General features: G+C 51.3%; 1 protein-coding gene across 2 annotated transcripts in view; it reads right to left on the bottom strand.

Annotated features, from left to right (window-relative positions):
* Positions 1-15006, bottom strand: part of GRIK4 (glutamate ionotropic receptor kainate type subunit 4) — a 421461-nt gene that overhangs the window by 158996 nt on the left and 247459 nt on the right. For both annotated transcript variants that reach the window (XM_055306214.1, XM_055306215.1), the window contains exon 6: positions 2936-3033. In XM_055306214.1, the coding sequence (XP_055162189.1) occupies positions 2936-3033 (98 nt within the window). The remainder of the gene's footprint in view (positions 1-2935; positions 3034-15006) is intronic.

Below are 15006 nucleotides of genomic sequence, written 5' to 3'. Positions count from 1 at the left end.
TATGAGAGAAGACTCAGAAGAGTGAGGTTGATCTAAGGAGTCATAAAAGGTCTTTCCTCCTAGTTTTTATTGTGCACCCCATACAATCCATCTGAAAAGAATAGCAGGTGTACCTTGAAAGGAAAAACAGGGTACAAAGGGGCAAGATGGAGGCCCAGGCCAGGCAGGGGCAGGGTGATCAGGCTGATGCATTTGAGCATCTCTGACCCAGGCCTTCCCTGTGTGGCCATCCAGTCTCCATGGCTCCAGCCAACACATCCACAACAGAACGAACCCTTAGAGACACCCTTTAATCCACAGACCCTAGAGACAGAGCAGGAAAATGAAGGAGAAAAGGGGTTTTATAGGTTATAGACTTGGGTTTGCATCCAGGTTCTGCTGTGTGATTTGGGGCCAACTGCTTAACCTGTCTATGCTTCCTAGGGATAACAATGGGTGCTTCGTGGATCTCCGGGAGGATAAAATGAGAGCCTGAGTATGAAGGACGTAATAGCTCAGGACCTAACGTGTCATAAGGGTTCCTGCAATGCCTCTCTCCTCCCCTTCCCTCTTTATCCCCAAATCTAGGGGCTTCTCAGAAAGCTCCTGAAGCTGTCTGTGCAGGGCAGTGGGGGAGGAAGGGCCCCTCTAGGAGGTGGAGCTGGTGGGAAGTCTCCAGCACCGCCTGCCATCTTGAAGGCTGCCATCATCCAGCTGCTCTCTGATGGGCCCAGGCAGGGATGGCCCAGGCCAATCTCACTGATTCTCTTCTAGGACAAAGATCAATCTATAATTGGTCTGCAATCGCATCCCAGCAAGGCACTGAGTAGGTGTGGGGCGTGGGGAGGAGAGGTGAGGCAGAAAGCAGCCGGCCACAGGGCTACAGAGATGTTAGCAGCATTTAAAGGAATGAACTTCTTGGTGGGAACTCCATTTCTTTTCCCTGGAGTGGAGGCAAATCAGTGTGAGCCAGTTCAGCCTCATAAAATATGAACAGAAATGCATAATCTGAATGGAGAGGAAAGGTTGCTCTGGAAGGGATATGACCAGACAAAGGAGGAGTATCGGGCTGGCTGTTCCCTGGGCAGCACGACCCGGCTGGCTGGTCAACGGCATGGGGGCCAGGGTGGCAAGGTGGGGAAGACGGTTGTAAACCGGGGTCCCTGCCTCTGGCCTGCAATGCCAAACGGGATTAAGGATTACATGTTAGCTGAGATCAAACAGCCACTGAACCCCACGAGGAGGCCATTCTGGAGTCCCACTCCTGGGGGACTGGGGGATGGCTGTGAGGAACAGTGAGGCAGTGTGATGGTGGGGAGAGAGAAGAGAAAAGAGGAAATGGGGAGCTGAAGTCTTGGCAACCTCCCTTGGTAAAGATCCCAGGGCCGGTTGGAATAACAGCCTGCCACAGATCCGAGCTGCTACTTGGAGAGTGGCAAGAAAGACTGGAATTAAACATCAGCTCTAAGCTCCTGGGGCCGAGGCCTGGGAGATGGGGGTGGAGGGGATGCAGGAGGAGCAGAAGCTCCTTTTTGTGGCCTGGGATGGGTCCAGGGTCAGCTTTCAGGACCTCTGAGGGGGCTGGGATGGAGAGCTGTCAACAGAGACCTGGCCCAGGGGCAAAAGGCTCAGGGGGCTTGGCCTACAGGGCAGTGGCCCAGCAGTTGGGAGCAAGAGCACCCACGGGACGGAGGCAGGGCTGTCTGACACTTTAAAAGTGCAGGAAACAATTCTGAGAGTGGTTCATGAACCAGGGAAGATAAATATCCTGCCCCAAGCCTCAGGGGGACTCGCCAAGCCCTCCGATCATAAGAAAAGTAGTGGCGTGGGGGGGCAGGCACCCCCTCAGAGGGCATGGGGTACGCAGCAGCCTATCTGTTGTTCTGCTGCCTTTTACAGGGGCGGCTTGCTGAGGGGGCGTCTGTCCTGTGGTGGGTTTTGTCCTCTCTCTAGAATCAGATCTTCCCAAAGCTAACATTTCTGGAAGGCTGAGCCTCCAGGCCCCAGAACAGGTGCAAGACTGACCCTTCCCTGCCCCTCCCCACCAGCTCCTGACCTTGCACCTCCCACCACCAAGCTCATATGTTCTCGAAAGACCTGGTGGGCTAGAAGGCCCTCATTGAGACCAGAGAGGGGCCAAGGGGTTATTTGGCTGCTGTTCCCCATGGATTTTTGTGAAAGGGAAGACAGATAGATTCTAGGAGAAGCGAGGAAGGTTTCCAGCAACGAGTTAACCACCAAATAAACTTTTGAGCCTATTTTCTCCAGGGGAGGAGGAGGGAAAGAGCTGATGGAACAGGGAGCAGGCTATTACTCAGAAACTCATCCCCGCCTGTCTTTATCCCCATGGAACTGGAGCCAGAAGAAATGAACTCCACAGTGAAACCAGAGTGGCTGCGGGTCGAGGTGACACCTGCGCTCGAAGAATTCAGTGATGGAAGAAATAAGCACTGGAACTGGTGAATGGGGAAGAAAACTCAAGAGAACTTTTTTCTAGTGAATTTATAAAATGGAGGTTTCAAACTTTATTTTAGCAATAAAATGTAGCAGTGCCTCCCCCACCCCCCACCCCAAGGGTATTCTCCGCCAGAGTCCCTGTATCTGAACAGATAGTCAGTCGCGAAGCATCTCCTGGGGAGCTCAGACTTCTGTCCTCTGGGTGTCCCCAGAGGGGACCAGCCTCTATAGCCTCCCCCTCCACCCACCCGCCGTGGGGCCCCCGAGCGACTCAGAGACCCAGAGGAGCTCAGTTTGAAAATCCTGTTGCAAAACCTCTCTTCTGTGTCTCCTCCACCAAACCACCTGGAGGAAAGTACGTGCCCAACAAAGAACCACTTCTTTTCACTGTTTTCATATTGTTGTTGTTATTGGCAACACCAACCAGGCCCACATGGGCTCTTGCAGACCTTGAGAATCCAGGGGCTGCCAGGGTCCCCCAACCTGATGGAGCACTCACCTCCTTCTCCCCACAGATGTTGCTGATGATGGAGCTGGAGGCCGGGCTGGAGGAGGGTCCCAGGACAGCGACCACCCCCTTGGGGAGAATCTGACACACTGCAGCAACAGGGAAGAAAACAAGGCCCTCATCAGGTGAGATGTGGGCCGGGTGCCCTGCCTGGGTTTTGTGGGTTTTGGGCTCAAGTCCAACCTTCACTCGCTGGATCCTCACCTTCCGCTCCCCTCTCGGCCTCCTTCCTCCACCCCCACCCCCCCCAACCCTTCCAAACCCAGTGCCTCTCCTCTTCTGGACTATGGGACTCCGGGATGGTTTTATTGGAGTTTATGGATGGTATTAAATGAGGAAATGACCCAGGTTATGACAACATACGGCCGCAGCCAAAAGGGTGTATAAATTGTCTTGGCTGTCACTGAAGGACAGAGGCTCATGGTGGAAACCTGCAGGTTCCATCCTGCCAGGCCTGCAGCGTGGGTGTCGGGAGCCTAGGCACCCAGCTCATGGAACGGTCACCTGCTGTGCAAGCTGTTAGCCTCTCAAGTATAAAGAGGAAGGGGAGGAAGAAAGGCAGATGAGCAGAGGGACAAAGGGTGGCAGGGATGATGCAGGCAGAGAGGAGAAATCAGACTGAGCTAAAGTCAAAGGGAGGAGAGACATAAGAAGAAAAAGGAAATGAGAGGCAGAAAAAGAGAGTGAGAGGCAAGGAGGGGGGTCTCATGTCTCAAAGCTACCCTCCGCCACTCGTGTTCACCTAGACCCCTGCGTGGTGCACCTGCTTCCCGGAGCATGTCGGGCTTCCCGGTGGAGAAGAGGCCCTTTCTTCCTCTACTCTGGACACTCACTCTCCTGTCAAAGAGCACCTCAAATGCCTCCTCCTTACACCTTCCCTGGTTCCTCTATGTGGAATTAATCTTCTCCAGGGCCCCTGGTGTGTCCCTCTGTACTAAGACTCTTATAAATGTGCCTATTTCCGTTTGTTGCTTCGATGTCTTTCTGCTCCCACTAGATTTCCAACCCTGAAAGGGCAGGAGCTGAGCCTTACTTCTCTCTAAACCCCCACCTCTCAATTCTTCAGTGGCCAGCACCGGGTTGTCTAGGTGGCCAGTTCATATTCACTGAATGAACAAGTGGCTGGATGGGCTCTGTGCTCAGAAGAGAGGAGAGAATCTCAGATTTTAAAACATGGAAGAAGAAGGAGGTGACAGAACTTGAGATAATTCTCAGGACATACACTCTAGTAGTATCAGAGCCCAAGAGCTACCCCTCGGAATATGCAGTGAGGTTCCCTGACATGCTGCAAGGCAATCTTCCCTGCAAAACTCAAAGCTTGACTCTGGACACATTTTCTTCGTACTCACGTCAAGGGTCAGGATGAACCATTTCCCAGGTCAGTAAACCGAGATTAAGGGAGCAGCATGAGGCTGAACTGGCTGCAAAGCCACTCCTGCACCCTCGATGTTCTTTTTTTTTTTTTTAATTTTTATTTTATTTATGATAGTCACACAGAGAGAGAGAGAGGCAGAGACACAGGCAGAGGGAGAAGCAGGCTCCATGCACCGGGAGCCCGATGTGGGATTCGATCCTGGGTCTCCAGGATCGCGCCCTGGGCCAAAGGCAGGCGCCAAACCGCTGCGCCACCCAGGGATCCCTAGATGTTCTTTCTCCTAGGGTAGGGTCCTGACCACTGGCCCACACGGCCACGTGATCGCCCTCATGGGGTCCAGGTGGTGGAGAGAGCCTCAGAGTCCCAATCCCAGTGTTACAGTTTGCCACACAAACCACAGGTCTGCAAGCTCTTCTCCCAGCCTGAGGCTCCGGCAGGGATCCTGCCTTGCCACGGATCTCAGCTGGTCAAGAGGCCATGGGCCATGGGTACCAGACAGGACCTCATCTATACTGTGTCAGAACCATTCCCAGTGACAAAGTAGGCACGAGCAGGCTCCATTCCTGACACCACTTGCCAGGTGCAAGCGGTGTCCACATAAGTGAGCTCACGAGATCTCAGCCAGCTTCACTCTCACTGCTGCTAGATGTCCCAAGTCCATTGGCCATCACACTATGACAGCTTCAGGGGTGGGTCTCCCTTCCTGATTTTACCAATAAGGAAACAGCACCCAGGGGATGTTCAGTGACTCCTCCAAAGTCACGTACTTTGCACAGGTCAGAGCCAGCATCGGAATTCAAGTATGCTGGCCCCATCCTGCCTGGTGCTCATTCTGCTCTCTCGAAGCCACCCACCTCCCTGCGGCCACCTCATGTATCCCCTCCCACCCCTCCAGTCCAGGTCCCCATCTCTTTCTCCTGAATCTGCTCCCCAAGGTCATCAGCGACTTCTGAGCGATGCTCATCCTACTCTATTTTCACCGCATTTGATGCTATTGATGGCATTGCTCTTTTGAATTCCCTACCACCCTCCAGCCCCCATTCTTGTCTGCTCCTCTGGCCAGTCTTCTTCACTTCCTTTGCCAACTCCTCTTCCTCCTCCACCTGATGAATCCAGGTTTGATCCCTGCCTCCTTCTCCCTGGGCAACCTCACCCTTGCCTTGACCTCCACTCTCGTTCCTGCCCAGGTGACCCTGCACTCTGACCTATGCCCTGGGTTACAAAGTCCAGTTTCAAGCACCTGATGGACATTGCCACAGGGACTTGGCTGTGGTGTCACCCTCACCATGTCCACGGCAGAGAGGCGCATAGTCATTAAGAGCATGGCCTCTGATGCAAGGCTGCCTGGCTTTGAGTCCCAGCTCTGTCATTTCTAGCTGGGACACCCCAAGGAAGTTATCAAACCTCTCTGGGCTGCTCCCTCATCTACAGAACTGGGATTCTAACAGTAGGGTAGTGGGAGAATTAAAGTGAATTAATGCACACAGTGTTTAGAATGGCACTTGACATGCCACACAGCCTTATTATGCCCACGGCATCACGTGTGCTTCTCATGATCTGATTTGACCTTCACACTTCTAGGCAGAAGAGTGTTATTTGCCCCTCTTCAGAGATGGGGAAACAGGCCTAGAAAATTTACATGACTTGTTCAAGATCACAGGTAGGACATGCCAGAGCTGGGCTTGAACTCAGAGATCCATCAGGCACAAAGCCCAAGCTCTGAGAACCACTCTACTTCACCCCACTTCACTCTATAGGCTCCAACTCAAGTCCCCTGTGACTCTTCCTTGGTTTCTCTCACTGAATCCACTCACTATACCCATTAGCAGCCAGATTCCAACCCCTTGACCTGCTAGCCCACCATCCCCTCCTTTCCACTCCCATTGTGATGGTTCTAGAACAGCCCCTTTTCTCCACCTGCCCCCTAAGGGGTTTCTCTGTCTCTGGAATTCATCATTTCCAATCTGTTCTCCAAACCATGAGACAAATTATAATCCCCAAACACAGGTGTATGTGCTACTGCTGGGCAGAGAGCCTGTCTTATTTACCTCTGTGTCCTCCGTACTGAGCACAGGGCCTGACTCTGAGTTGTGTGCTCAGTAAATAGTTGCTGAACCACAGTGAAGCCTGCTCAACATTTTCCATGGAAAATTGGAAATGAGCTAAGGGTCCAATTATAAGGGACTACTTTACCTAAAGTGTGGGTCATATACCCACATGAAATATTATTTAGGTGTTTAAAGTGCTTATGAACAGTTTATAACAGTATTAAAAATATTTATGAAATAATATTAAGAGAAAGAAGCAGGATATAAAATTATACGTATATCTACAGAAAGGCCACATCTAAGCAAATCCAAAAAAGTTATGCGCTCAGGATAGAAGATGCTATAAAAGCCCATGTTTACCAAGTGCTAATTATGGCCCATTCTGAGCACTTCATATGAACAGATCTATTAAATTCTCAGAACAACCTGATGAGATAGGAACTATTACCGTCAACTTCATTTTACAGATGAGAAAACAAGACAAAAAGGGTAAAGGTTGGAATCAGGATTCACACCCTCCATCCCTGGCCCCGGGGTCGGCACGCTCACCCCTGTCCTGTGAAGCCTCCCATGGCTCACAGCTTAACCGGATGGTCATGGGGATTGCTTGGGCCAATTCGACACTGAATGGCTCCCCCCACCGCCTTTTTTTCCCTTTATTTTCTATAACGAGCATCAATTCCTTTTATAACATGCCATTATAAAAGATAGGATGCCGTAAGAAAAGATTCTTCTGAGAGGTGAGTAAAATCCAAATGTGTGATCTCAAGATGCTACCACCTTTCCAGCCCTTCTTCCTCCCATCGTGCTGCCGGCTGCCTCACACCAGCTCACCCGGAGCATGCTTCTAATTCTCCTCCTTGAGCCTGTTCCCAGGTAGTTCTCTCTGACCAGACCAGGGATTCTTCACCTGCTGCCTCAGATCTGGGGGTAGAAGTCAGTGGTCTACGAACACTTTGGGGAAAAAAGTGACATCACTATTGTTTTCTCCTAATTTAATCTGGCATTTCCTTCACGTTTAAACACAAGCAATAAACCAGAGGCAATAACGGTACCTGTAACTTCGTGACCTACAAGCATCACAAATGTTTTCCTGTGACACTACAGTGCTACAGATAATCTTAGGAGATCATTTATATTATTATTTCAAACTTTGGCTAGCAGTTGGACCTATTGCTAGGCATGGCTATTTAATACATTAATAAAGAAGCACATTTATAATACGTCATTATAAATATATTTTAACTGCATTTCCATATGGCTGGTTTCTTTGGTCATCCTATTTTATTTTATTCATTTAAAAACACTTTTCTGGGCAGCCCGGGTGGCTCAGCGGTTTAGCGCCGCCTTTGGCCCAGGATGTGATCCTAGAGACCCGGGATCGAGTCCCACGTCGGACTCTGTGCGTAGAGCCTGCTTCTCCCACTGCCTATGTCTCTGCCTCTCTCTCTCTCTCTATCTCTAATGAATAAGTAAATTTAAAAAATAAAAAATAAAAATAAAAACACTTTTCTGTGAGGCACCTGGGTGGTTCAGCTGGTTCAGTGGCCAACTCTTGGCTTTGGCTCAGGCCATGATCTCAGGGGGTCTGCTTGAGATTCCCTCCCTCTGTCCCTCCCCCTGCTCGTGGGTACACTCACGTACACACACTCTGTCTCTCTCTAATAAAAAAAAGAAATCTTAAAAAAAATAAAAACACTTTTCTGGGAATGAGTCCATTAGCACCATTAGCACCCCCAGGTGACCATGGCCTAGGCCCTCTCTTGCCCTTCTGCTTGGCAAACTCCTACTGATCCTCCAGTGCCCAGCTCAGATCTTGCCCTTAGGCAAGTAGACACCTCCTCCTCCTCCTCTGCACATCACACTGTGGCTCTGAGTCAGCTCTGCACTGGAGCTGCTGAGAGACATCAGCTTCCCCGTTCTCTGAATTCTTGGCCAGCTTCTGCCCCAAGCTGGTTCATTATGTTGGGCTGCAACAGAGAGAGGATTCTCCTAAAAATAAATTCTTATAAAAGGCTAAAATCCCCTATTCCCAATTCCAAAAATCCAAAAGGCTCTGAAGCTGGATGGCTTTCATCGAGCTCATTTGGTGGCAAATCTGATCTAAACAGACAGATGTGAGGCTATTCATAGTATGTGAATATTTGAATATAAGGATGTGTATTTGAGTATGGGCTTGTGCCCCCAGCCCCACTGGAGATGTTACTTAATATATGGTGTATGCACTACATGACTTTTCTGATATCTGGAAAACTCTGGCTTCTAAAAACATCCAGCCTTGCAGGTTTGTGCACCCGTGCCTGCTGTTCTGAGTACCCATCTCCCATCTCCCACACTGGACTGGGAACTCCTGGGGTCTGAGAATTGCTCTCTCATTCCCTATGAGGGATGCTTTGCTCAAGACAAATGGAAACTGCTTAGGAAGCACCTCAGCTCTGCAACCTCTGGGACCCTGACTCGACAGGCCCAGGCCATCTGTAGAGGGCCCTGAGCAATGTGTGGGAGGGATGGGAGGGGCCGGAGGTGCACTTTAACTCTGCCTCCCAGGGAGCAAGAAAGAGAGGGAGGGGGAGACATGAGTGACATTGCCATGGCAACAAAGTTTCCCAGCCAGCAGAGGCAATGGAAGATAGGGGTCAGAGAAGCTGCTGGAATAAAAGACTATATGGGGGTGTTGTAAGGTGGGGAGGGGGGGATTTTTTCCCTCCAGATGCCAGCTCCAGCCTGGATCCCTAGTCCTCCTCTGAGTCTTCATGGGGAGAGGAGGGGTCTGGCTGTGATGCAGAGGGTACTGAGGGGTAAACTGTAGGCACCACTGACTAGAGGCCCTCCAGGGCAGGGGCAGTCCTGGGTGGGGCAGGTCGTCTTCACCTACAGCATGGTACTTCCAGGGAGTTCCCAGCGGCTCCCTGAGCCTCCGTGGCCAACAGGCCTGGCCATCGGGAGCTGACATTGAAGTGGACCAGAAGCGGCTGGGAGAACCCTGAGTCCTTCCCATCAAGACACTCTCAATGCGAAGCTCAAGTGGGGCAGGAGGGTAAGGTCTCCGTCTGGTATGCGGTACGTCAGGCACAAAGCTAAGCCCTGAGTGTCCTGGAGCAAAGCAAACAACTGCCTCAATCCACCTGGAAGAACTATCTCCTCCCCTGTGCCAGAGCCTGCAGCAGCGAGCTCCATTCTCACCCCCCACCCCCAGCCCCAAGAGCAGACAGTGGGCTGAACAGGTGGGCCCTGCTGGTCCCCGCTGGTCCAGAGCCGAGGAAGGGAGCGCATGAGGGCGAGAGTGCCAGGTCTCTGCACCATCACGCCCCATGGTGGGGTTCTCTCTGGTCAGAGAACTCAGAACTGCCATCAGCCCCCCTCACCAAAGGCATTCTCTTCAAAGTCCTCAGCCTGGTCCCAAACCGTGAGAGCAGCACTGCCATGTACCGGGAGCATCCAGGTGCCAGGTGCCAGGCTGACAGCCATGCTAGCTCCCTGAATCCTCACAATCACCCTGTGACAGAGGAGTTACTATATGATTGCCTCTACTACTACTACTACTACTACTACTACTACTACTACTACATAAAACTTATCAAGAGCTCACCCTATATAGGGCACTGCTCTGAGTCTTGTAAGTACATCATTTCATTTAATCTTCAAAAAATCCAGGGCGCCTGGGTGGCTCAGTCAGCTAAGCATCTGCCTTTGGCTCAGGTTGGGATCTTGGTGTCCTAGGATCGAGTCCACGTTGTGCTCCTTGCTCAGCAGGGAGCCTGCTTCTCCCTCCCTCTACCCCTCCCCACTGCTTGTGCTTGCTCGTTCGCTCTCATAAATTAAAAAAAAAAAAAATCTTTTTAAAAAAAGTCCTCAAAAAACCTCTTAAAGGGTGGCTCAGTCGGTTAAGCATCTGCCTTCAGCTCAGAACATGATCTTGGTGTCCTGGGATCGGGCCCATGTTGGGCTCTCTGCTAAGCAGGGAGTTTGCCAGGGAGCCTGCTTCTCCTTCCCCCTTCCGCCCTCTCTCAAATAAATACAATCTTAAAAAAAAAAAAAAAAACACCACTTGAAGTAAGAACTGTTGTTATTCTCACCTTACAGATGAGGAAACTGAGGCACAAAAGTGTAGCCCGAGGTGCTGGTAGTCAGGATTAGGATCCTGGTGCTTCCAACTCCAGAACCCGACACCTCTCTCCAAACCTGGCCCTCACGCCCCACAGAAACGCTCTGCTGTAGCCACACCCATCTGTCACTGTCCCCAGGTACTGCTGCTTCCTGCCCGGAGCCCTTGCCACACTACTATACAGTCTGCACGGGTGCCCGCTTCCCTTCTCTCCACCCACCAGACATTCCAAGGTCCAGCCCAGAGGCCTCATCTGACCACCGTCTACACCTCAGACCTATTTCCAACCACCCTCTGCCCATGTCTGAGGCACACAGCAGAGTTCCTGAGTTCTCTGTCATTTTTTGGATGGTTGGGTTTTAACTGCCTCCTGGAAAAGACCATGGACCAGACGGTTTCTACGCACTGCAACTCAGTGCGTTGCAGAGTCCACATTATGCACGCAGGATGTGGGTAGCTCAGAGAGCCAGGAGCGCGGAATGTTTGTTGAATGACTCATCGCTATCCTGTGACTTTTCCTTGCGGCTTCTCCCTTATGCAGACTCGGATTTGTTCTATGGAACTGACGGAGGGATGCTTGCCCTCACTTACTAGAGTCACCCAGGGTCACGCCCACGGAGCCCGTGGGCAGCTCGGGAGCTCGTGCAGGAGGAGCATCCACGCAGCCGGAGTATCACATGGGGCCACGTGGGGTGGGATAACCAGTGCGCCCCAGGCTTTCCAGGGGAAGCAGTGTGGACAGCTGATAGCACGCTTGGCCTCACAGAGACAAACCAAGGCAGAGGCGAGGGGTTGACAGCGTGCCCCTGCTTCCAGCTCTGCAGTAAATTAAACTTCAAACTGGCTCTGGCAGCAGCAGGGATGGTGCCTCCGGGTGTTTGGCTGATAAGGGGGTGGCCACTCCGTTAAGCTCCCACACGGCAGCCGCAGGAGACGTGCTGATCTATGGAAGAGCCGGGGGCAAGGCCTGTGGGACCCTCCGTACACAAGAAAGGGTGAGGTGGAGGTGAAGACGAGATGCAGGAGCGGGGAGGGAAGGGGCTAGGCGGGAAGGACATGGCCTCATGGGTCTTGTTCTTGGAGCTTGTTTCAGATCCACAGGCTGTGCAAGGAGGGAGCCAGGGAGTCAAACATCAAGAAGCCTGAGGTGATGGTGAAGGGGCAGGGAGGAGAAGGGAATGGGACTTGGGTTTGAGGAAGCCCTATGGGTGACCCTACTTCAAATAAATCCACTATGAGACGCCTGGATGGATCGGTGGTTGAGCATCTGCCTTCGGCTCAGGGCGTGATCTCAGGGTCCTAGGATCGAGTCCTACATGGGCTCCCTGCGTGGGGCCTGCTTCTCCCTCTGCCTGTGTCTCTGCCTCTCTCTCTCTCTGTGTCTCATGAATAAATACATAAAATCTTTAAAAATAAATAAATAAACCCACTATATGAAAATCTAAGTGAACCAAATACAACAGGAGGTGATTTCGTGCTTGTAACTTTCCAGTGTCCGGGGTTGTTATGAATTATGCCCCGTCTGGTACTTCCCACCTCCCAGCCTCATTCTGAATCATCAAATGAGGAGGTGGATCTCTGGACGCCAGCATCTTCAGTTTCTTTACACTTCGCAATCTTTGATTCTTGAAATAGTCATTGTTCCCCTTGACTGATACTCCCACCCTGAACATGATTCATGAAAGTGCAATTCGTACAGAGCTTCTGGAATCTCACCTATTGCTGCAAGTAGGTACTACAGTACATTGCTGGGTTGTTACCACCCCAACTTAGAGCAGGGCCTCTGCTCCCCACAACCAAGAACGTCTCTGCTAGGGTCTCTTTCATCCTCTTGGAGCAGAGTTCCTGGCCATGAGGGACAGGGGTGGGGTGGCAGGTATTCAGGGGCCCAGACTGCCTCAGATAGTTTTAAGCTAATAATACAAATTAGCTCTGGACCCCTAGCCTGGGGAAAACAGAACCCATGGCACTGAGCAGCAGCTGGCTTTGGGTGGCCCACCGTAACTTCCAAAGGCTCAATGCTGTCAGATGCATCAAGCCCAGAAAACTGGAAGAGGGAGGGAATGTCCAGTTACGCTGGATGCCCCACGAGGCGTGCTAACGTTAAGACAGGCCCCTTGGGAGGAGCTGGAAGATAGATGGTACTGCCACGTACAGAGGCCTCCTGTTCACGATGGTAAGAGGGTTGAAGGAAGCCTGCTCGGAGGAGGGGGTGAGAAGATATGCCAACAGCGAAGCCCACAGTGGCCACTCACTGAATGTCAGTTATGTGCCTGGAGCTAAGCGCTGACGGCCACTGTCCCATGCTGTGCTCTCAAGGACTCTAGGAGGTGACATCACCACCACTTTTATTTTACAAACATGGAAACTGCGGTACAATAGGGCCAGACATCCTGTCCAGTCATATAGCTAGTAAACAGTACAGCCAGGGTTTAAACCTGGCCAACCTGATTCTAAAATCCACGTTCTTGCTCTTTATAACAAAGACACCTCATAGTAGGCATCGCAGAACTATCATCCCTCCTTGATCCAGGGACCCTGTCTCCCTCCTATGTCTTTCCCTCAACACTGCCACTGAAGTTCAGTCCCTGCCTGGCTTCAGCCAACAGCACTTACCCACCACCCGTTCTCTCCCATACTTTGGGAAGGAAATAGCTGGGCTGGAACCTTCCTATGAACTATCTGGGTGGTGTTTCAGATCCATTGTGGGGGCGCAGCTCTGGCTTCAGGATGAAAGGCCTTTGGGGTAGAAAGATCCAGAAGCCCGGTTTCTAACAAATGCTAATCATGCCTCAAACACATTGAGATGTAAAAGCTGAACCAAGGGTTACTAGCTAATAAAATACTTGGCGCCTAAAAGAAGGGCATGAAAAAGATGCCCCAAAGCTCTGTAATGTGGAATAAAAAATATCAGTTTCCTTTATTCCCCTGATTCATCTGGCTTAATATTTTAGCGGTATGGACTTTAAGAAGCCAGGCTGCAGGGGTCACCGGGAGAGGACATTTACATGTGCTAACGACCCCCATCCACGATGCACGATGCACGATCTCCACTCTCTGTCCTGCAGAGAAACCCTCACAAACCAGAGAAAGGAAGGAGGAGCTGGCTTTTGGACGTATGCTCTACAGCGCTATCTAGGAATCTGGATCTTTGTCAGAGACCTGTCCTCCTGGACAAAGAACCACTACAGACTGGACTAGGAGACTCACAAGGAGTTGTGGCCGGGATTTCTGATTTCATTCAGAAGATGCAGGGAAATTGGAATCTTACTTTCATTGAACTAGAACTTCATCCCTTTGCCAGCTGGGACTTCTAGTTGGTCCCTTGCTGAATCCCCATGGCCTAGAACCCAGGAGAACTGGCACTTACCACATATATATCGCCTGACCGACTGAATAAGTGAGTGACTGTTTCAGGCACCTGGTCTTCCTCCATTCCCCCCTGGGGAGGAATCTATGTCCATAGATCCCGCTGGTCTTCCCAGTCCTCTTTTGTAGGGCATGAACCCACTCTTGGTCCCTAAACGTGGACGCTCTCTCCAAGGGTAGTCATCAGGCCATCTGGCCAACACTTGTGACTGGTGAGATCGGCTCTGAATTTCCAAGAAGATAAGCCGGACCCATCAGATCCTCTACCTTGGAAATTCAGACCAAGAGATTCTGAGGGAAGTTGCTACTGATGTACACGCTGAAGAGAGACCACAAGCCACCTGATGGCAGGGACAGTGTCTACCTTGTTTTCTGCATTGTTCTCAATGGATGATATCCCGAGTCACACCTGAAATAGACTAAATGCTCAATAAAAGTTGCGTGAATAAATAGACAGTAAATTGGACCTGTGTGGCCATATGGGACAGGCATGACAAATGAGCCAGGGAACTTGGCCAGCCAGAGAGGGAAGACCACAAGAGCCTCAAAGGAAACTGAGACAGAGCCACTGCCCTCCTTCCTTCCTGCTCTCTCTGGGTGCCACAGGACACCCTGCCTGTTGCACCTGGGCCAGAGTGATGTGTCTCTTCTCTTGCAGTACTAATGGCCCAGATCAGAGCACTGCTGCATCCACTCCCAGAAGACCAGCTGTCTCCCATATATGCCTCAGCAAGTTCTTTTGTTTTTGTGTTTTTGCCATTGAGTATAACCAAAGGTTGAAACAGGCCACAAAGGGAGGAGATGGAGCAGAGTCTTAGGTAAGAGATGTCATCACTTCTCTGGGCTAAGGGGCTCCTCTTCTTCCCTCTGCACAGGGTTGTTCACTGCCAGCTTGGCTCTGAGCCACTGGCCCATGACCGGGAAAAGCTCACCCTATAAAGTTGTCCAGGTAACCCCAGCGGGACACCAGAGAATTCCAGGGAGGTCTTGGTGGACTGGGTATGGCTTTGAGAGTGAGCACACGAGGGCAGGGTTCAGGACCTGCTCAGCCCGTGACTGGCTCTGGAGATGGGCAATTTGGTCATCGCCATTGAGCCTCAGCTTCTCTTGTAAAGTGGGGACCAACACAATTAACTCTCAAGCTGGGAAAATTAAAAGCAGTGCC

This window comes from Nyctereutes procyonoides, unplaced genomic scaffold (assembly GCF_905146905.1).
Source record: "Nyctereutes procyonoides isolate TBG_1078 unplaced genomic scaffold, NYPRO_anot_genome, whole genome shotgun sequence".
Classification (NCBI taxonomy): Eukaryota; Metazoa; Chordata; class Mammalia; order Carnivora; family Canidae; genus Nyctereutes; species Nyctereutes procyonoides.
The sequence above is the reverse complement of the archived record's forward strand: the minus strand, read 5'-3'. Positions and strand labels throughout refer to the sequence as shown.